General features: G+C 41.0%; 1 protein-coding gene across 3 annotated transcripts; it reads left to right on the top strand.

The window, feature by feature from the left end:
* Nucleotides 1–1,002: 1,002 nt before the first annotated feature.
* On the top strand, nucleotides 1,003–22,896 carry hps1 (HPS1 biogenesis of lysosomal organelles complex 3 subunit 1). Of its 3 annotated transcripts, none has more exons than XM_029640269.2 (18): nucleotides 1,003–1,187; nucleotides 2,040–2,169; nucleotides 2,471–2,605; nucleotides 6,225–6,367; nucleotides 6,464–6,572; nucleotides 8,232–8,392; nucleotides 9,379–9,481; nucleotides 9,568–9,664; nucleotides 9,780–9,937; nucleotides 17,798–17,965; nucleotides 18,180–18,356; nucleotides 18,779–18,855; nucleotides 19,273–19,413; nucleotides 19,613–19,678; nucleotides 20,329–20,473; nucleotides 20,736–20,849; nucleotides 20,955–21,037; nucleotides 21,159–22,896. In XM_029640269.2, exons 2-18 carry the CDS (start codon nucleotides 2,053–2,055, stop codon nucleotides 21,319–21,321), a joined length of 2,157 nt encoding a protein of 718 aa, XP_029496129.1. In that variant the 5' UTR covers nucleotides 1,003–1,187; nucleotides 2,040–2,052; the 3' UTR covers nucleotides 21,322–22,896. The 3 variants fall into 3 exon arrangements, with proteins under 3 accessions (XP_029496129.1, XP_029496128.1, XP_029496130.1); XM_029640268.2 differs by having other exon boundaries at nucleotides 2,006–2,169; XM_029640270.2 differs by having other exon boundaries at nucleotides 2,006–2,169; nucleotides 21,127–21,298.
* The last annotated feature ends 742 nt before the right edge of the window (nucleotides 22,897–23,638 follow it).

Here is a 23,638-nt window from a genome sequence, read left to right as displayed (position 1 = left end):
AGCTTAAAAAAAACTTCCATGAACGTCCAGCCGCTGGAAACTGATTGTACAGATTAGTAGCTAGACCCAGAAACATGAATGGTCTGCCAGAAGCCAAACTCAGAATATTCAGAGTATTCTAGAATGTCCCCACAGGCGCAGATTTGTTCTGCCCATTAATTTATAACCTTTTAAGATCCTTTTTTAAGGAAAAAGGAACATTCCAAAATTCCACAAGATCTCCATTTGTGTGTGTGTGTGTGTGTGTGTGTGTGTGTGTGTGTGTGTGTGTGTGTGTGTGTGTGTGTGTGTGTGTGTGTGTGTGTGTGTGTGTGTGTGTGTGTGTGTGTGTGTGTGTGTGTGTGCGTGTGTGCGTGCGTGCGTATGTGTGTGTGCATACGTGTGTTCGTGTTTCTTTTTACTTTGCTCAACGATAGTTGCATAATCAGGGTTAAATTTGTATAACTCTGAACATCCTTTCTAATAATAATGATGTGCCTGTCTTGACAATGAAACAAATGATTCTGCTCAATATGTAGGCTAGGCTACTTATCTCATGTGATACAATAATGTAGGCCTATGAATCTCACAAGGAAGTAAGTGAATGACACAAAAAATCTCTCTCCATGCACACACGTATGTACACACACATGCACACACACACACACACACCACAGACACACAACACCATAATACATTCAATGAATACCAGATCATTACGACTGTGTCAGAATCATGCGCTTTAGTCTAGTATTCAGCACATGACACATGACTCACCTAATTATCTACCCCCAATGAAAGGATTACCCTTAAAAAAATGTTTTTAAAGGATTATCCTTTCACCGTCTGGGAACCAACGTCAAAAACTAATCACTGATCTCTAGTCAGTTTTCTTTTACCTTCGCCGTTTCTAAGAGAACGCATCAGGAGGGAAAACTGATCATAGACCTGCGTTTAATTTAGAGTCATATATCTAGGAGGAGCTTAGCTTCCGTTGTTAAACCGCTGTTAGTGTCACATGATTCGGCTCCAAGTTTCACCACGGAAGCTGAGTTGAGAAATGTTGCGATAGACAAGAGTTTCAAAGTATGATCGTTTATAATCGGAAAGCTAAGGGTTTCGAACGAAGAGGTACATTTGAACAACATCTGATTAAACTGGTGGAAATCACGGAGGGGTAAATATGATGCATAACTGATAGGCCACAGGTAAGTTACTTTGTGTAGCATGTTGTTATTATTATAGCCTACTGATGGGTGCAAGAATATCCTAATAGAAATGAATTGTGTAAAACATATATTTGTCACGTTGAATATGCCTATAGAATAGGCTAATGTCAGCTATGTGCATGACATATTTATAATGTTATTGTATGAGCGTTAGAAGGCAAACTTCGAAGTCCCATATGGGTAAACGCTATATTTTACGTTGCGCTACTCCTGTGATGGTTTGGGGTCCGACCTGTCAGCCATGCGTTGGTGATCACTGAAGACAATCCGCATAGTCTGGATGTTTGACTCGTGTTGCATGATAGAGTTTGGCAAGGCTTGGTGCTCTTCTTATTTATCATGCTTTTCATCATATGACCACTCTACAAATACATTAATCAGAGAATTAATTCAATTATGAGTCCAGTAGAAAATTGTAAGTGGTTTGTCCTCTTCGTGAATTCCACATACATTGTTGATATGAGAATAACTTATGTTATTCCCTCATACCAGCTATGTAAGTAGAACCAGTTATACAAACACTGTTATTCTGTTTTCCAAGATAATACAAAGGATTAATCACAAATGTGGTAACTCTATTATAAATCTATCTTTGCATGAAGGCTCACTTCTATCCAATTGCAGTGTAATGTTGTTCAGTGGTTTCCTGTAATATGGCAAAAAAAAAGAGCTTCATACGAATCATTTGCTTAGCCTATTTAAGGGCTGTGTGTAGGGCAAAGAACGTTTCAAACTGTAAGCTTACTGTGACTTGCCTAGTTAAATCAAAAATAAAACAAAACCTGCATATTCTGCAGATGACAACAGTGCTGGTATGGTTGGTTGCCCCAGATAAGATCCCACTATGAAGTGTCTGCTGATAGCCAGCGAGAGCGCGGAGGTCCTCTTCTATTGGACAGACCCAGAGTTTGAACTCAACATCCAGGAGCAGTATGGCGCGTCACAGGAAGAGGGGGAGAAGGTAAGACGGGAGCGGGCGAGGGATACAGGATGCTTCAAGTCGTCTTGTCTATTACATAAATATAGAAGCAATGATAGCATATTGCATATATGGATTAACCCAAATATCCCCAGTGACTTCATTCATATCACGTTTCTGTGACTTGCTGAACTCTCTGGTCTGTCCGACAGGGGTTGTAGACATGTTGGCTGGTTCATGTAGTACCATAATCCCTCATGGTCATTCCAGAGCAGAAAATTGGGGTTATGAGGAGAGATTCCGCTGAAGGATATGGTTGAGTGTCTCTTTCCATCCCTCCCAGCCACCAGCATTTGAGGACAGCATCAACACTCTGTTTGCCCCCATCATCATCTCCTGCAGTACCATGGTGGACAGACTGGGAGACAGCTATACATCCTTTAGTACTGAGAACAACCACACCTATGTGCTACATCAGGTAACACACACACACACACACACAGGAAACTAATATTGCGTCATGACACAAAAACACTTCAACAGATACAGGGCAATTTGTGAGAGAACTATGCCCATAGTAAAGAATGGTCATAAAATAAGTGTAGGGGAGAGTGGGGTAAGTTGAGCCAACCTTGTTTCTAGGAAACCATACATAAATTGTATCAATTGGCCATATATTTAGGAAGAGGTCATCATTTCATGGAGTCTGTGAAGGAAGAAACCACATGGAAAAAGTAGTAAGTGTAAATGAATTTATCAGGTAGAGGTTTGGTGATGCTTGTTTCTACACCAAAGTATATATTTTTACGACTGTTATATACATCAGTTGGGGTCTCTATAAGAATCAATATGAGGTCTCAAACTTAGCATGAAAGTGCATTCTTGTAACTATGTGAGCTTACAGTGGGGAGAACAAGTATTTGATACACTGACGATTTTGCAGGGTTTCCTACTTACAAAGCATGTAGAGGTCTGTAATTTTTATCATAGGTACACTTCAACTGTGAGAGACGGAATCTAAAACAAAAATCCAGAAAATCACATTGTAGGATTTTTAAGTAATTAATTAGCATTTTATTGCATGACATAAGTATTTGATACATTAGAAAAGCAGAACCTAATATTTGGTATAGAAACCTTTGTTTGCAATTACAGAGATCATATGTTTCCTGTAGTTCTTGACCAGGTTTGCACACACAGCAGCAGAGATTTTGGCCCACTCCTCCATACAGACCTTCTCCAGATCCTTCAGATTTTGGAGCTGTCGCTGGGCAATACGGACTTTCAGCTCCCTCCAAAGATTTTCTATTTGGTTCAGGTCTGGAGACTGGCTAGGCCACTCCAGGACCTTGAGATGCTTCTTACGGAGCCACTCCTTAGTTGCCGTGGCTGTGTGTTTCGGGTCGTTGTCATGCTGGAAGACCCAGCCACGACCCATCTTCAATGCTCTTACTGAGGGAAGGAGGTTGTTGGCCAAGATCTCGCTATACATGGCCCCATCCATCCTCCCCTCAATACGGTGCAGTTGTCCTGTCCCCTTAGTAGAAAAGCATCCCCAAAGAATGATGTTTCCACCTCCATGCTTCACGGTTGGGATGGTGTTCTTGGGGTTGTACTCATCCTTCTTCTTCCTCCAAACACAGCGAGTGGAGTTTAGACCAAAAAGCTATATTTTTGTCTCATCAGACCACATGACCTTCTCCCATTCCTCCTCTGGATCATCCAGATCGTCATTGGCAAACTTCAGACGGGCCTGGACATGCGCTGGCTTGAGCAGGGGGACCTTGCGTGAGCTGCAGGATTTTAATCCATGACGGCGTAGTGTGTTACTAATGGTTTTCTTTGAGACTGTGGTCCCAGCTCTCTTCAGGTCATTGACCAGGTCCTGCCGTGTAGTTCTGGGCTGATCCCTCACCTTTCTCATGATCATTGATGCCCCACGAGGTGAGATCTTGCATGGAGCCCCAGACCGAGGGTGTTTGACCGTCATCTTGAACTTCTTCCATTTTCTAATAATTGCGCCAACTGTTGTTGCCTTCTCAGCAAGCTGCTTGCCTATTGTACTGTAGCCCATCCCAGCCTTGTGCAGGTCTACAATTTTATCCCTGATGTCCTTACACAGCTCTCTGGTCTTGGCCATTGTGGAGAGGTTGGAGTCTGTTTGATTGAGTGTGTGGACAGGTGTCTTTTATACAGGTAACGAGTTCAAACAGGTGCAGTTAATAGAGGTAATGAGTGGAGAACAGGAGGCCTTCTTAAAGAAAAACTAACAGTTCTGTGAGAGCCGGAATTCTTACTGGTTGGTAGGTGTTCAAATACGTATGTCATGCAATAAAATGCAAATTAATTACTTAAAAATCATACAATGTGATTTTCTGGATTTTTGTTTTAGATTCTGTCTCTCACAGTTGAAGTGTACCTATGATAAAAATTACAGACCTCTACATGCTTTGTAAGTAGGAAAATCTGCTAAATCGGCAGTGTATCAAATACTTGTTCTCCCCACTGTATATAGTCAAAATATTTGCCTTGGGATACGTTGAGCCAATGGTTGAGCCCATGGCAAGTTGAGTAAATTGAAGTGTTTTCTTCCCAGGCGTTGGGATATGAGGTAACAACAGTGCCTGGCCTATGTTACAAGTTTTAAAAAGGTCAAAGTGTTTGTTAGGTGTTATGCCTGTGTTACAATATGATAAAAATACAAAAAAGTAATTGGGCTGGGGAAAAAAGATAGACATGGTTTTAAAAAGGTAGTGGTAATGTTTTATTCAGTACAGAAATGTGTAGGTGGCTTAATTCACCCTGTCCAGCAACTCAACTTACCCCATACCCATGGTAAATTGTACTATTTAATGAAGCTGTCAGTTGAAGACTTGTGAGGTGTCTGTTTCTCAAACTGGACACGCTAATGTACTTGTCCTCTTGCTCAGTTGTGCACCGGGGCCTCCCACTCCTCTTTCTATTCTGGTTAGAGCTGTTCTGTGAAGGGAGTAGTACACAGCATTGTATGAGATCTTCAGTTTCTTGACAATTTCTCACATGGAATAGACTTAATTTCTCAGAACAAGAATAGACTAACAAGTTTCAAAAGAAAGTTATTATTTTCAGGACATTTTTAGCCTGTAATCGAACCCACAAATGTTGATGCTCCAGATACTCAACTAGTCTAAAGAAGGTTTGTTTTATTGCTTCTTTAATCAGAACAACAGCACAGCTGAAAACTAACATAATTGTAAAAGGGTTTTCTAATGGTCAATTAGCTTTTTACAATTATTAACTTGGATTAGCTAACAACATGCCGTTGGAACACAGGAGGGATGGTTGCTGATAATGGGCCTCTGTACGCCTATGTAGATATTCCATAAAACATCAGCAGTTTCCAGCTACAATAGTCATTTACAACATTAACAATGTCTACACTGTATTTCTGATCAATTTGATGTTATTTTAATGGACAAAAATATGCTTTTCTTTCAAAAACAAGGACATTTCTATGTGACCCCAAACTTTTGAACGGTAGTGTATGTAGCTGCAGTATCTTTGTTAGAAAGAATACTATATTTCCCTTGACAGAGTGATGCTGAATGTTTTTAAAAAATCTAGAACTTACCCCACTCTCCCTTACAACTCATTTGAGCACATAAGCCACTCTATTACAGTTCCTCTACTGTGCTGTAGTAAAAGTGAAAGCCTGCTGTTCAGTAAAGCTTCACATCATGTGAGCCTGCCTTAACCTCGCAGTAGTCATGGGATCAGACGGTGTGGCTCTGTAAATGGGTTACGATGACGTGGCCAATAGCCAACAGCAGTTCCATTCAGACCAAATGACTCTTATCTTTTCTGCTTCTTGCGCATATGCCTTCCGGTGTTCATGGATCTCAAAGGACTAGATAGTTGTTAGCCATGTGAGTCTTCCAACAAACTAAGAGGAGCATCCTCCATATTCCTCACACCAATCCAAGCCTCTCAGTTGTGTTAATAAAGAGCTTGGGACATGTAGTACATCGCTGTGTGTGAATGGGAACTGATTAGGGGTGATTGAGTTATTGATTATTTGATTGATGGAAGTATTGACTGATTGAGATGTTGATTGACAGTTTGAGGAGTGTCTGTACATCGCTGTGAACGGAGACAGAGAAGAGGGCGAGGAGGATCTGAAGAGGAAGATTTACGTGATGAAGAAGATGATTGAGGTCCTCTTCGGCATGGTTACCCTCAGCAGCACCCTGATCAGGAAAGAGTATGACATGACTTTTACCTTATGAAGTTCATTAGAGCTGTGTTTGTGTGTGACAGATGGACTTGTGTCCTAATGGGCTTTGTGGTTTCTCTCCAGGCTGCGTCCTCAGGACACAGAGCAGAGGACCAATCTATGGAAATATCTACAGAACCTCCTGGAGACCTACAGCCGCCTCCAAGAGCAGGACCAGAGCTTTTTAGTAGAGGTACTGTAGAATTAAGCAATAGGGCCAGATGGGGTGTGGTATATGACCAATATACCACAGCTAAGGGATGTTCTTAATCACGACGTACTGCGGAGTGCCTGGATACAGCCCTTAGCTGTGGTATATTAAATTCACAATCTGACCCTCAAACCATCACGGTCACCTAATAATCCCCAGTTTACAATTGGCTCATTCATCCTCCTCCCCTCCCTGAAACTATTCCCCAGGTCGTTGCTGCAAATGAGAACGTGTTCTCAGTCAACTTACTTGGTAAAATAACGGATAAATAAAATAAATATATTGGCTATACACCACAAACCCCTGAGGTACCTTATTGCTATTATAAACTAGTTACCAACGTGATTAGAGCAGTAAAAATAAATGTTTTTGTCATACCTGTAGTATACGTCTGATATACCATGGCTGTCAGCCAATCAGCATTCAGGCCTCGAACCACACAGTTTATAATGTGGAGGAAATTGTACTGTAAACTGTACTATACTCACTCTTCTCCCCAATGTGGAAATGTAGTTTTGACCTACACGACAACATACAGTACCAGTCAAAAGTTTGGACACACCACATTCAAGGGTTTCTCTTTATGTTTGACTATTTTCTACATTGTAGAATAATAGTGAAGATGTCAACACTATGAAAAAACAGATATGGAATCCTGTAGTAACCAAAAAAGGGTTAAACAAATCTAAATATATTATGTTTGAGATTCTTCAAAGTAGCCACCCACTGCCTTGATGACAGCTTTGCACACTCTTGGAATTCAGACAAAAGGACAGATTTCCACCGGTCTAATGTCCATTGCTCGTGTTTGTTGGCCCAAGCAAGTCTCTTCTTCTTATTGGTGTCCTTTAGATGTGGTTTCTTTACAGCAATACGACCATGAAGGCCTGATTCACGCAGTCTCCTCTGAACAGTTGATGTTGAGATGTGTCTGTTAATTGAACTCTGTAGCATTTATTTGGGCTGCAATTTCTGAGCCTGGTAACTCTAATGAACTTATCCTCTGCAGCAGAGGTAACTCTGGGTCTTCCTTTCCTGTGGTAGTCCTCATGAGAGCCAGTTTCATCATAGCGCTTGATGGCTTTTGCGACTAAGCTTGAAGAAACTTTAAAAGTTCTTGAAATGTTCAGGATAGACTGACCTTCATGTCTTAAAGTAATGATGGACTGTTGTTTCTCTTTGCTTATTTGAGCTGTTCTTTCCATAATATGGACTTGGTCTTTTACCAAATAGGGCTATCTTCTGTATACCACCCCTACCTGGTCACAACAACTGATTGGCTCAAATGCATTAAAAAGGAAAGAAATTCCACAAATTAACAAGGCACACCTGTTAATTGAAAGCATTCTAGGTGACTACCTCATGAAGCTGGTTGAGAGAATTCCAAGATTGTACAAAGCTGTCATCAAGGCAAAGGGTGGCTATATTGAAGAATCTCAAATATAAAATATATTTTGATTTGTTTAACACTTTTTGGTTACTACATGATTCCATATGTGTTATTTCATAGTTTTGATGTCTTCACTATTATTCTACAATGTGGAAAATAGTAAAAATAAAGACAAACCCTTGAATGAGTAGGTGTGTCAACTTTTGACTGGTACTGTATATACAACGTATGTCTCTGTCTCCCTCCATCAGGCAGTAGAGAGGTTGATCCATCCTACTCTATGTGAACAGTGTATAGAGTTTCTGGAGCGTCGCTTGGTGCAGCAGATCAACAGTAGTGTGGAGAGAGCAGGAGAGGAGGTCCTCCATGCATTCATACTGGTGCACACCAAACTACTAGCCTTCTATTCCAGGTTACTGTCCATTACTATTAAGACCAAACTACTAGCCTTCTATTCCAGGTTACTGTCCATTACTATTAAGACCAAACTACTAGCCTTCTATTCCAGGTCACTGTCCATTACTATTAAGACCAAACTACTAGCCTTCTATTCCAGGTCACTGTCCATTACTATTAAGACCAAACTACTAGCCTTCTATTCCAGGTTACTGTCCATTACTATTAAGACCAAACTACTAGCCTTCTATTCCAGGTCACTGTCCATTACTATTAAGACCAAACTACTAGCCTTCTATTCCAGGTTACTGTCCATTACTATTAAGACCAAACTACTAGCCTTCTATTCCAGGTTACTGTCCATTACTATTAAGACCAAACTACTAGCCTTCTATTCCAGTTTACTGTCCATTACTATTAAGACCAAACTACTAGCCTTCTATTCCAGGTTACTGTCCATTACTATTAAGACCAAACTACTAGCCTTCTATTCCAGGTTACTGTCCATTACTACTAAGACCAAACTACTAGCCTTCTATTCCAGGTTACTGTCCATTACTACTAAGACCAAACTACTAGCCTTCTATTCCAGGTTACTGTCCATTACTATTAAGACCAAACTACTAGCCTTCTATTCCAGGTTACTGTCCATTACTATTCTCACAAACCTACAAGCTTTCTACACAAGGTTGACGGGCCACTGTAACGTCACTTTTTCACATAATAAAGAGCATTTTCACATAATATGACATTGCAAATCACGTACAGAGGGAGGTGCCTCTGAATCAGGGTTGGGGTCAAATCAGTAAATTAACTGAAATTCCAATTCAGTTGCATTCATTTTCAATGCTTTCTCAATAAACTGAAAAGGTGGAGCTATTTTAAAAAATATATACATTTCTGAATTTTAAATTCAAATCACTTCCTGAATTGAGTGACTTGAATTGACCCCCAAACCTGCTCGGAGTACCTTTCTATCCACCCCTCTCCTCTCCCCCACAGTCGTAACGCTAGTACCCTCACCTCGTCTGACCTGCTGGCTCTTATCATCATGGTGCAGAACATGTATCCTAGCAACATCGACCTGGAGGATACTGCCCCCGAGGTAGGAGCACTGAGAGTGAAAGAAGAAGAATATCATACTCTGTCTGAATGCTTCGGAAGTTTAATAACTGTGTCGTGTGTGTGCAGGATGTGGAGAACACTTCAGCCCCAGATATATTCTACACTCCAGAGCCTTCCCCTACTAATAGGGACTCTGGGACTGACAGGGACTCTGTTAATTCAGGTAGGTGTCTGTGCTGTGCTCTGTCATTTTTGCATATGTGGCTCGGTGCAGTGATATGCTATACTTCCACTGCCTTTGTTTCAACTCACTAACCCTCTGCTCGCTCTCTTTGCAGGCAGGCATGAGGAGAGCAGGCATGAGAGCAGGCATGAGGAGAGCTGGCATGAGGAGAGCTGTCATGAAGAGAGCTGTCATGAAGAGAGCTGTCATGAAGAGAGCTGTCATGTGGGGAGCGGTACTCCTGTGTTCCAGTTTTTGGATCCAGACATTCAGGTGAGCTTGGGGGGAGGGGTGTACAGTCATGGCCAAAAGTTTTGAGAATGACACAAATATTAGTTTTCACAAAATCTGCTGCCTCAGTGTCTTTGGATATTTTTTGTCAGATGTTACTATGGAATACTGAAGTATAATTACAAGCATTTCATAAGTGTCAAAGGCTTTTATTGACAATTACATGAAGTTGATGCAAAGTCAATATTTGCAGTGTTGACCCTTCTTTTTCAAGACCCCTGTAATCCGTCCTGGCATGCTGTCAATTAACTTCTGGACCACATCCTGACTGATGGCAGCCCATTCTTGCATAATCAATGCTTGGAGTTTGTGGGTTTTTGTTTGTCCACCAGCAGTCCAATCCCTGTACCTTTTGCAGAATATCAGTTTGTCTCTGATTTTTTTCTTGAAGAGAAGTGGCGTCTTTGCTGCCCTTCTTTTTTTATTTTTTTTAAATTTATTTTACCTTTATTTTACTAGGCAAGTCAGTTAAGAACAAATTCTTATTTTCAAGGAACAGTGGGTTAACCGCCTGTTCAGGGGCAGAACGACAGATTTGTACCTTGTCAGCTTGGGGATTCGAACTAGCAACCTTTCGGTTACGAGTTCAACGCTCTAACCACTAGGCTACCCTGCCGCCCCTGTCTTGACACCAGGACATCCTCCAAAAGTATTCGCATAACTGTGCGTGCAGATGGACTCACACCTGCCTGCTGCCATTGCTGAGCAAGCTCTGTACTGTTGGTGGCCCGATCCCGCAGCTGATCATTGCAACCACTTTACCTCTGACCCCAATTAAAAATCCACAGGAGAAAAAAGTGAAAGAGGACAATTCCATGTCTGAACTTTTCTCTGCAATCCAGACCCTGACTACTAAACAAGACGCTACGTTCTCCAAAATGTCCATCATAGAGCGGGCTACTGAAGAAACATCAAAGAAGATTGATAATTTGTCAGAGACTGTCCGTCAGCTTCACACAGTTGTGAACGAGAACAAGGACAATATAACGTTCCTAGAGAACGAGCTGAAGGAACTGCAATCCCCAAATAATGAGCTGTGTGAGAATGTAACTGAACTTCAACGGTACTCTCGCAGGTGGGATCTGAAAATCCAAGGTGTAAAAGAGGGAGAGGACATTAGGGAAGCAGTCATTAATATCCTGGGAAAAGTGGCTCCGTGCATCAAAGACAAGCTAAGAAACCTGATCGACGTGGTTCATCGACTTGGGAAACGAAAATCTGATGGACCCCCTCGCAATGTCATCCTGCGCTTCACTATGCGCCACTACAGGGACATCATCTGGAAAATGGCCAAGGGGAACACGTTTCTGGACGAGAAGAAGCTCCGCATCAAAGAGGCTCTGATCCCGCAGGATCAGACTGCCAGGGAGAAACTGTGGCCAATTATACAGAAAGTACGACAAGAGGGAAAGAAGGCTGGGTTCAAGGGAACATGCGTTCACCGAAGGAAGAAAGAGTACTGGCTTGCTCTGACATTAACCACACTTGAACTGTGAGTACTGCCAAGAGTACATTTACTGTACTGCCACGAGTAAATTTACAATTCGAACTACAATTTATGAACACTTGCCAACCCAAAAAAGAAAAGGGATTTGTTTTACTGTTAACCACCGCTACCTCAACTGAGTGTCGTTTTCTGTCCGATTAACCCTCTCAATGTTTACTGTTTGTTTTATTGTTCACATTACTACATCTGTCTAGTTTGTGTCTCTTTATTTTTTAATGCAGGAGTTTTTTTTCAACTCTCTCAATATCGTTAGCCTGAATGCTAGGGGTTTGAGAGATCTTACAAAAAGAAAGCCTAATTTCTATATTGTAAACGCAGTAATCCAGATTTAGTTTTTGTGTAAAGTGACTTGAAATTTTGGAAGACATGGCCTATTTCAGTCATGGCCTATTTCAGTCATGGATCAAACCATTCTGCTGGTGTTTGACGCTTATCCACAAGTTTAAAGGCAACATTCTAGAATCCACATCTTCACAGGATGGCAGATGGGTCATAGTAACGGTTAAACTTGACAATGCTATTTTCATCATCTGTATTGTAACTCACATGCTCCAAATAAGACCCTTTTAGCCCAACTTACCAGAAAATTACAGGATTTATGCAACAATTACTCAGAGGCTTTTCTAATTCTCTCATGAGATTTTAACGAAACACCTGATGACTCTGCTGATCATTTTTACTCCTAGAATGAGTCAAAGCTCTCAAAATAACAATATCATTACAACATTATGCAAGGATCTCTCTGTTGATGATTCCTGGTGTTTTTTCAACCCGAATGCAAAGGGTTATACCTGGACCGACTATGTCTCGAAAATCTAGAATAGATTTATTACTAATTTCCCCCTTTTTGTTACAGTATGTTATAGATGTAGATCATCATTTGGTTTGGTCATCATTCATTTCCCTGAATTTACAAGCTACTAAAAATTCTAAAGGTATTCGAGGATATTGGAAATTAAACAACACACTTCTTAAAGAGCCTATTTTTATTGGAAACATCAAATTGTTAGCCAAACATATTTCTGTAAGAAAAGACTTGGGTCATGGAAGTAGATGGAATTCTTTAATAGAAAGTCAGAGTAGCCATTAAATGTGCCAAAGAGCTGAAGAACCTTTTGGAAAAAAAGATTTGATGAGCAAGCTTGACAGTTTTTATGAAAGATGATCTATCTCAAGAAGACGAGTTTGGCAAATTGTGCTTTTGTCAGATCAAGAGCTAAATGTATTGAAGAGGGGGAAAGAAACACCAGTTATTTATTTTGCATTTGAAAAGAGAAACAACAATAACGGCACTCAACATGAATGATGTACTATGTAAAGATCCCATTACAATATCAACATTTGTCTATTCCTTATATGAAAACCTTTACAACTCACAATTTCAGGAAGATTAAATTTACCACATTCAGAGTTATGGCCCTGTAATTGAGGATGATTTCCACTCCGATTGCAATTCACCTGTTTCAATCAAAGAAATTAGAGAAGCTCTGAATTCAATGAAAAAAGGGAAATCACCTGGCGCTGATGGCCTGTCAGTTGAATTCTATAGACGGCTTTGGGAGTTACTAGAAGACCCCATTGTTTATATGGTTTAAGATTGCATCGAAAATGGTGAAACGGTCTCCACTATGAAAGGGCCTTATTAAACTGATTCCGAAGACCCTTCTCTCATTGACAGTTGGAGACACAATTACTTTATTAAATATTGATTACAAATTGATTGCTCTGGTTTATGCCAAAATATTAAAGAAAGGAATTACATACCATTATAAATGAGACTCAAGGGCCGTCACAACCTCCAACAATCGTTTAGTCTTGCACCTTTTAGATTATTCAGATGCAATTGATTCAGATGTTGTTTTATTTTTGTACTTCTGTAAAGCCTTTGACACAATTGAACATACATTTTTCTTTCGGCCTCTTATACTTTTTGGTTTCGGTGAAAATTGTATCAAAGTCATTCGCATGTTTTACAAAGATATAAAGAGTTCTGTGATACTAAACCTTAATTCTGTACATCCAAAAGATTCATTATCAACAGTAGTGTATGACAGGGATGCCCAATTTTGCCCTTTTATTCATTTTGGTAGTGGAACTTTTTCTATTTTCTATTTCTAGATATTCTGAATATTGCATATCTGCATGGTTTATCCCTTTTTAACAGAGAAATCTGAATTTACCAACTGGCTGACGATACTACTCTCTTTTTTTCTCTTTTATAAACAAAGACCAGGTTGCCCATGCCCTTAATGCGATCACTGCATTCTCTATTGCATCTGGATTAAAACTGAACATTTCTAAATGTGAAATGTTTACATGACTGAGGATAATGAAATATTCCTGTAAAGGACTGTTAAATATTTAGGAATATATCTATCAAAAAAGACACTTATCAAACAACACATTTCTCTCCTAAAATTAAGAAAAAACTAAGAAAAGAGTTAATCATTTGCTACAAAGGGATCTTTCTATACTTGGGAGAATGCTTCTGTCCAGGACAGAGGGACCGTCTTGCTTTGTGTCCCCCTCATCATCTTTTATTTGTAAAGCGATCAACAAGACCTTTCTTGACTTCATCTAGAAAAATAAGTCTCAAACTAAAAAAAAGTCAGTCCTTTCAAATAAAATAACTGAAGGAGATCTGAAAGTATTGGATTATAAATGACACTTTCAAGATCAATTGGTTGAAAATATGTCAATACAGAATCAATTTGGCTTTTGCCGACTGGTTGAGTACCGGTACACACTAACGTTACTAAGTGTGCTATTTTTCAAATGTTGCCCTACCGGAGTTACACAGTAATAGAGTCACTGCTATTAGCTTCACGACTGACATTTGGGTCAGCGAAATCAGCCCCATGAGCCTGCTGAGTCTCACAGCACAGTGAGTCGTCAAGGATTTCGTACTGAGGAAAGTCTTATTTCATGCTCATGAATGTGCTGATTGTCATATCGCTGCTGCCATTTCAATGGCTTTTGAGATAATATGTTTGAAACTTGGAAACATGAACACCCTAGCTAGCTCCATTCGAACAACTGACTTAAGAAATAAGCTCATCAACTGCGCCTGCAGCAGATGTGATACCATCTGTCATGGCCTTGAAATGTTTGAAAAATGGCACCGGAGACGAAGCCAGACGTTTTACGTGTCCCCCACCGATTGTTTAAAAAAAAAGTTTATTTGCATTGTTTGTGACTTAGTATTTTACTTATTTTGTACATAATGTTTCCGCTACCATCTCTTATGACCAGAAAATAACTTCTGGACATCAGGACTGCGATTACTCACCATGGACTGGCAGAATCCTTTTTTTCCTTTTAACGAGTCTGACGAGCCCGACGCGAACAATATACTGCTTTTTTGGGAACAGACCCAGATATCCGTGATTTGCGTGAAGAGGAGGTGGAGAAAGAGGCCAGAGGGCGGGCTGCCTTCTGAGAATTAGTAGGCGATCTAATAAACCTCCACTTCCTTCCATTCTGCTAGCAAACGTGCAATCTTTGGAGGATAAAATCAATGATCTACGCACAAGATTAAACTACCAACGGGACATTCAAAACTGTAATATCTTATGCTTCACGGAGTCGTGGCTGAACGACGACACTATCACCAGTGACGAGATCAATAAAAAAATTGTTCAGATGAAGCAGATGCTAAGCTAAAGGACTGTTTTGCTAGCACAGACTGGAATGGGTTCCGGAATTCCTCCAATGGCATTGAGCAGTACATCACATCAGTCATTGGCTTCGTCAATAAGTGCATCGATGACATATTCCAGTCTGAGCTAAAGGCTAGAGCTGCCGCTTTCAAGGAGCGGGACTTTAACCCGGAAACTTATAAGAAATCCCGCTATGCCCTCCGACGAACCATCAAACAGGCAAAGTGTCAATACAGGACTAAGATCGAATCGTACTACACCGGCTCTGACGCTCATCAGATGTGGCAGGGCTTGCAAACCATTAGACTACAAAGGGAAGCACAGCCAAGAGCTGCCCAGTGACACAAGCCTACCAGACAAGCTAAACTACTTCTATGCTCGCTTTGAGGCAAATAACACTGAAACATGCATGAGAGCACCAGCTCCAGGAAGACTGTGTGATCACGCTCTCCGCAGCCAATGTAAGTAAGACCTTTTAGACAGGTCAACATTCACAAGGCTGCAGGGCCAGACGGATTACCAGGACGTGTACTGCAAGCATGCGCTGACCAACTGGCAAGTGTCTTCACTGACATTTTCAACCTCTCCCTGTCTGAGTCTGTAATACCAACATGTTTCAAGCAGACCACCATAGTCCCAGTACCCAAGAACACTAAGGTAATCTGCCTAAATGACTACCGTCCCGTATCACTCACGTCTGTAGCCATGAAGTGCTTTTAAATGCTGGTCATGTCTCACATCACTACCATTATCCCAGAAACCCTAGACCCACTCCAATTTGCATACCACCCCCAATAGATCCACAGATTATGCAATCTCTATTGCACTCCACACTGTTCTTTTCCACATAGGCAAAAGGAACACCTATGTGAGAATGCTATTCATTGACTACAGCTCAGCGTTCAACACCATTGTGCCCTCAAAGCTCATCAATAAGCCAAGGATCCTGGGACTAAACACCTCCCTCTGCAGCTTGATCCTGGACTTCCTGACAGGCCATACCCAGGTGGTAAAGGTCGGTAACAACACATCCGCCACACTGATCCTCAACACAGGGGCCCTTTCTCCCTTCAATGAAGCTGCCAGTTGAGGACTTGTGAGGCGTCTTTCTCAAACTAGACACTCTAATGTACTTGTCCTCTTGCTCAGTTGTGCACCGGGGCCTCCCACTCCTCTTTCTATTCTGGTTAGAGCTGTTCTGTGAAGGGAGTAGTACACAGCGTTGTACGAGATCTTCAGTTTCTTGGCAATTTCTCACATGGAATAGCCTTCATTTCTCCGAACAAGAATAGGCTGACGAGTTTCAGAAGAAAGTTCTGTTTCTAGCCATTTTGAGCCTGTAATCAAACCCACAAATGCTGATGCTCTAAATACTCAACTAGTCTAAAAAAGGCCCGTTTTATTGCTTCTTTAATCAGCACAACCGTTTTCAGCTGTGCTAACATACTTGCAAAAGGGTGTTCTAATGATCAATTAGCTAATTCAAGTTTGTCATTTTAAAAAGGCTAACACAACATGCCATTGGAACACAGGAGTAATGGTTGCTAATAATGGGCCTCTGTATGCCTATGTAGATATTCCATAAGAAATCTGCTGTTTCCAGCACAAAAGTAATTTACGACATTAACAATGTCTACACTGTATTTCTGATCAATTTGATGTTATTTTAAAGGACAAAATAAATGTGCTTTTCTTTCAAGGACATTTTTAAGTGACCCCCTAACTTTTGAACGGTAGTGTGTAATATATATATATATATATAAATAAACAATTCGTGCATGTATTGTCTTGTTTAAACCTGTGTTTTGTTTGATATAAGTTGTTGATCATTTTGTATTATGAAATATAATAATGAAGAAAATTGACACTGATTTCCATGAAGTTCCCACTTTGGATTTCCCACTTCAACCCCAAATCTACTATACCTTGACTAAAACTATGACTAATTTACTTAAATCGTTGTGCAACATCGTGGGTAAGCTCTGGGCATTGTCTTTCAGCTGAAAAAAAGATTTTAGCTGTCGTGGTACAAAATGTCATACAGAAGTTTCAAATGCATTTTGGTATTACTAAATGTGTAGTGTGATAGGTTTTTAAACACACAAAAATGTTGATTTTTATAAAATGTTTAATAAATCGTCTTCCTCAAATTAAGGGGATGATGACGCAATCTTTGTGAGAGGGAGGGAAGCTGATTTAATTGGTCCTCAACTCGCGTCTCAGACACTTCATTCAGGATAAGTGAAGTTAGCCCTGAGTTAGCCTGCCCCGGATCAAGTTAGTTCTGAAGGATTCGTTGCCACATTAATGTACCTGGCTAAAAGGTGAGCCACTTTTGTGACACCGGTTATCCCGAGTTAACCTCAGAGTTGATGAAAGTTACCTCGCTATTTCCTCAAACCAGATTTGTAGTATAGGGCCAAACCATTAGGACAAAATGGCAACACGGCATTACTGCACCAAAAAGGGCTGGATCCTAACTAGAGAAATGCATGTACCTTAGACTTTCTCATAAATCATGCATTTAAATTAGACAGACCTTGGAGGGTCATTTTATTTTTGGATCTTTTTGAAACTTGCTCTTGTTCAAAGCCCTTGGATTTGCATGTTCTTTAGAATCTATATAGTGTAACTTCTCATGAGATTAAATTAATGTAAATAACATTCTGTCTTCAGATGGCAGAGGACAGCCTCCAGACCCTGGAAGCTCCTCCCCCTGACCCCTCAAACCCTAGCAGAGTCTTCCTAGAGGTCATGCTGAAGGAGGGCTGCTATCCCATGATGCCTCACTCCATGTACTGTCTGCCACTCTGGCCGGGCATCACTCTGGTGCTGCTCACTAAGGTCTGTATACACACACACACACACACACACAGGCATATATACACAGACAGACACACACATTCAAAGAGAAAGAGTAAGCAAATCATGCAAATCACACAACTGTGGGTGTTGATTTAGATCAGACCAGAAGATGGCAGTAACTTGTCACTGAGATAAGATTGCTCTCTCTATCTCTCCCTCGCTCCTTCTCTCCCCCCCCCTTCTCTGTCTGTAGATACCTAACAGTAACCTGGCCATGTCAGTCTATGTGTTCCTGGAGGCATTTGCTAAGTTGGAGAAGCGTCTGAGTGAAGGTCTGGAGGGGTCAGCGGCCCGCGGCCAGACGTCCATACAGGACCTCCGCAACAAACTGGACAAGTTCATTAGGGCATTGGGAACCTCAGACATACAGGTGGGTGTAATGTATGAAGTCCTAGCTGTATATGGAAGCGTTTTGTCATTGAAAAGCATATGATATGCTGCCAGTGACAGATTTAAAACCTAATTTCAGTTTGTGACAAAACAAGCAAGTATTGCGTAGAGAATCATTGTACCATCTTAACCTCTGTGAAATATATTTTCCATAACCCAAAATATTGTGTGTTCAGCTGTTTGAAGCAGGTGTACAAAACCGGAAGTAAGACGCAGAAACTAAACTTAAGAACGGGAAGCATAGAAATAGCACACATAGAACATATCTACAGCGTCTTAAACTTGCTTTCATTGAGAATGACAGATCTATAACACACAATTCTATGGTCGGGTCGCCCAAAATGTTACATAAAAACATTGCTAAAGTATTTATAACACATCTGCTGGTCTCCTCTCTTTCAGACGTCCCAGCTACAGAGTGTGTGGACAGAGTTTAAGAGCCGGGCATTCACCAGAGGAGGACCTGGCTTCAGCAAGGAGTAAGTGTCTTGTCTACTGCCACCTGCTCTATATGTCCCAATCCCATGTCGACCCCTAGCCCCTGCTCCCTATGTTCTACTGTAGATCTGGAGGATTAGATACAGTATGTATATGTGTGGGTCTATATTTTATATATATATATATATTTTTATTTTATTATTGTTAGATATTACTTTTTTGTTGGAGCTAGAAAATACAAGCATTTTTCTGCTCTTGCGATAACATCTGAAAATCTGTGCACGCAACCATCAAACTTTGATTTGATTTGCCATGGGTCCATTTAGCATTTGGGAAGATGTGTATCATTATGTTATCTCTGAACTCTGTCCCTAGCCTGGTCCCCGGGTGTGGTAGTGTGAAGAGTCAGCTGTGTGGAGTCTACAGACAGTTTTTCATCATACTGTATCTGTCCCTAGCCTGGTCCCCTGGTGTCGTACTATGAAGAGCCAGCTGTGTGGAGTCTACCGACAATGTTTCATCACAGAGAACACAGTTGGAGGAGGGAATCCACAGCGTCTATCACCCAGTCTACAGGACAGAGCTCTCACCATGGTGCAGTACGTATGAGGCACAGGACTAGCTAATAGTATTTCTCTCAATAGCAACCAACCAGTGCTGTATGTATTGTGTAAAGGCCTGTAGGACAGAGCTCTGGATACCTGTACAGGTGAAGATACTATTCTTATCTTCTCTATTCTCTCTCCCTCCTCTTGTACTTCCTCTATCCCCTTCCTTTCACCCCCCCCTCTCTCTCAGGGAGAAGTTGATGGATTGGAAAGACTTCCTGTTGGTGAAGAGTAAGAGAAACATCACCATGGTGTCATATCCTGCCTCACATTAACCCCGCCCTCTGGAGCCATGTTAGAAATCTCAAATGGCCCCTTATTTCCTATGCTTGTGCTCCTAATATTAAGAGGTTAGATGTAGGGTTGGTGTGTTAAAGAGAAGGGGTAGCCTATACAAAGTCTTTAGAAGAGGTAGCGTTTGACCAAAACACCCAGTTGTTCTCCAAGAGGGTTGGCCACCCCTGATCTTGACTAACCGGGAGCAATAAGTAAATTATTGTAGAAACTCCCATTGTCAGGCTAAATCTCCAATGGTTTCAGTGCAGACCTCCATGTTTCCCCATTTCCAGAGCATTTTGAAAGCAATAGGAGCTGATAGCTATCCATGAGGTATGTTGTGCCCTGGTGTGTCAGACAGTTTTTATTTATATATTGGATGAAATGTCTACTGTATGTCACTGAAGGGGTAGAATGTAATCATGCAGCTCGTTGAAATCGAACCAAATGCTGCTACTGTACAGTAGTTTGACCAGGTTGGACAGATATCTCTAGACAAGAGATTGTCAAGTGTATTTATGATGATGTTACGTACCCAGAGAAGTTACTGTAGTGCTGTGGTATTAGGCTCTGTGTTGTACTGTATCTGTGTGTTGTGAGGTGTATTGACCTTAACACAGCAGATATTACGTACCTTGAGGAGTTCCCGGGCCTGATCCATTTCATCTACGTCGACCGCACCGCTGGTCAGATGATCGCTCCATCTCTCAACATCACGGACCGCGCAACCTCTGAGCTAGGAAAGGGGCCACTGGCTCACTTCATAAAGGGCAAGGTTAGACTGTACCATCTACACTGGTTCTAGAGGGTTGTCTAAGAGTTATCCACTAGTTTGGGATTGTAATCAACTAAAGTAGGCTCTCAATGCATATGGGAAATCAAAAGTTGCCTCTATAAATGTAAATCTGGTTTGATATTTTTAGTAAATGGATTTCACTGATGATTTCTCGGTCTCTCTCTGTCTGTATATCTCTGTTTCTCTCCCTCTCTGTATCTCTCGCTCTCTTTCTTCTTTTCTTCTCGGTCTCTCTCTGTAGGTATGGGGCCTGGTTAATACATCGAGGATTTACCTACAGAAGGGTTATTCCACTGTCACTCTGAGAGATGGAGACTACTTCTTCTGCTACTTCCTCTGGTTCGAAAACGAAACGGTAAATTACCTCAATGTTGGGTATACCAAGCTGGATTTTTCCATTGGAATGTTCTGGAACGTCATTGTTTGTATGACCCTTGACCTCTGTCACTTGACCAATCAGGGCTACAAGCTGGAAGTAAAGGACCTGCCAATCCTGCCCAATGACTCCGCCCCCATCGGAATGCTGGCCTGGGACTACTACAGGTGAGGAGGAGGAGGAGGAGGAGGAGGTGCTGTGTGGGTGTGTGTATGTATGTATAATGCATTCTCTAGTATTTATGTCTGTATTACAGGAGTGTGTGTGTGCTCCTGTTCCCCTCCACAGGAAGCTGTTGCGCTATTATAGTAAGAGCCACCAGGGGGAGGTGGTGAAGTGTTATGAGCTGCTGACAGTCCATCTAGGAGTCATCCCAACAGAGTACATACTACAACACTGTAGTCAATTAGCACGCAAACTCTGGGAGCCCTCACGTATACCCCTACTGTAGGAGACACACACACACATAGATCACTGATTGTACAAAACATTATGTACACCTGCTCTTTCTATGACATTAACTGACCAGGTGAAAGGTATATCTTATTGATGTCACTTGTTCAATCCACTTCAATCAGTGCAGATAAAGGAGAGGAGACAGGTTAAAGAATCATTTTTAAGCGTTGAGACAATTGAGACATTGGTTGTGTATGTGTGCCATTCAGATAGTGAATGGGCAAGACAAAAAGTGCCTTTGAACAGGGTATGTCAGTAGGTAGGTGCCAGGGCCACTGGTTTGTGTCAAGAACTGCAACGCTGCTGGGTTTTTCACACTCAACAGTTTCCTGTGTGTATCAAGAATGGTCCACCACCCAAAGGACATCCAGCCAACTTGACACAACAGTGAGAAGCATTGGAGTCAAAATGGGCCAGCATCCCTGTGGAACGCTTTCAACACCTTGTAGAGTCCATTCCCCCGACGAATTAAGGCTGTTCTGAGGGGAAAGAGGAGGGGGATTCAACTCAATATTAGGAAGGTGTTCTTAATGTTTTGTACATTCAGTGTATACACACACCATTACCACGGTAATACACACACAAACACCAGGGAAGGCTGGTGGGAGGTGCTATGGCTGATGATTGCAATGGCTAAAAGGGAATAAATGGAAACCACATGTTGGTGACTCCGATCCATTAATTCCATTCCAGATATTACAATGAGCCTGTCCTCCTATAGCTCCTCCCACCAGCCTCCACTGACACACACACACACATCCGTGACCATGAAACATGGTGCTACACATTCAACCCTGCTGAAACGTGTGGGCATCAGTGCCAATAAAGGATGTTTACAGGTGACAGTTTGTCCAACAATAACAGTGTGTATTCTATTTTCCAAATCATCCTGTTCTATGATCTGCAAGTCACTGGAATGACATAGCCAAGTGATTGATCTTTAGCACTGATAAATACTGTTTGACTAGCACTTGTCCTGCTGCTTTTATGATACAATACGTCATTGTTGTCATCACTGGCTTTTCTCTGAAACCTCAAAAATACTTTATCCTTTCATGTTTTTGTTTTTTGAATAGATTGTGAACCTATGTATTACCTAGTGGATAATGACAAGTTCAAACTGCTTTGAGTATTTTCAGTGATAGCAGATATTGCAGTTATAATATAATCTGTTTTTCTTTTCTTTTTGTAAATGTTTATATTGTCTTGTAATTTCACCATGTATTGAATTCAGTCAATACATCTTTTTTTCTTCTTCATTTCTCACAGGCAGTTAATTTTCTATAATGTTTCTGCTAACAATTCAAATGGGTGTTATAGTGATGACATGGCAGTGCAATGAAAATATGAACAAGTAACTCACACAGCTGAGCGTGATACCAGGTGCATAGAGCAAACAATATACTTATTAAATATAAGAAAAATATTGATGCTTTCAAAAATGTTATGGATCTATTTATCCACTTTGTTTTGAGACACTGGTAAATAGATCCATTGAAATGTTGGAAGCATCAAGATTACCAGTGTGCTAGAGTTTATTGTTTTGAATGCAATAAAAAAAAAAACACTTCTCCTTGTTTCTTTGCTTTAAACCCAGTTGAGCTGACAGACGTTTTGCACTGTTTCGCTATTGTTTTCGTCTTCAATCTAGTAAGAGGGCAATATTTTATTCATGTAGTAGTGGTCCTCCCCCCCAGAAACTTAGGACCTTTGGCTTTCACCTGGAACTGTTGATTTATGCCTGGGAAAGAAAAAAGCCTTTTCAACCCATAAGATCTAGTACACAATAGAAGTATACTAACTAAAACATACAAATATGATGGTATGATAAAAATAATCAAATGTGTGAATTAAGCCTTTTCATACTTTATAAAATGTCCATATATGTTAGAATCTATTTTAGGAACATCTACCCCATATATTTCACCTTCTTCATTACTTTACCAAACATATGATTTTAGTTATAGTCCAAATGTGTTACATCTAAATCAACATTTGGGCCATTTTAACAGCATGCCTCTCTGCTATAGGGGATAAGGGCTATGTAAAGGGCTCTATTTATTTATTTTTGCTGAGCATATGAAATGTCTGCTGCCTCCAACGTAAAACAAATGTTTGACTTCCACACAAAATTACTTCTTTACTTGGACAATGTCGAAGTCCTCTGTCGAATAAACGTGTATTTGCCTCCCTCTGGTTGTCGGCTGTATCACAACCGGCCGTGATTTGGAGTCCCATAGGGTGGCGTACAATTGGGCCAGCGTCGTCCGGGGTAGACCGTCATTGTAAATAAGAATTTGTTCTTAACTGAC

This window comes from Oncorhynchus nerka, linkage group LG28 (genome assembly GCF_034236695.1).
Source record: "Oncorhynchus nerka isolate Pitt River linkage group LG28, Oner_Uvic_2.0, whole genome shotgun sequence".
Taxonomy (NCBI): Eukaryota; Metazoa; Chordata; class Actinopteri; order Salmoniformes; family Salmonidae; genus Oncorhynchus; species Oncorhynchus nerka.
Note: the sequence above shows the minus strand (reverse complement) of the source record. Positions and strands in the feature narration are given on the sequence as shown.

What these genes read in the sequence shown, in the direction of transcription:
- hps1 (XM_029640269.2), top strand. Translation starts at nt 2,053, where the DNA reads ATGAAGTGTCTGCTGATAGCCAGCGAGAGCGCGGAGGTCCTCTTCTAT. An exon ending in AGAAACATCACCATGGTGTC is followed by an intron (nt 19,679 to 20,328) that starts ATATCCTGCCTC and finishes AGCAGATATTAC; the next exon opens with GTACCTTGAGGAGTTCCCGG. An exon ending in TCTGGTTCGAAAACGAAACG is followed by an intron (nt 20,850 to 20,954) that starts GTAAATTACCTC and finishes TTGACCAATCAG; the next exon opens with GGCTACAAGCTGGAAGTAAA.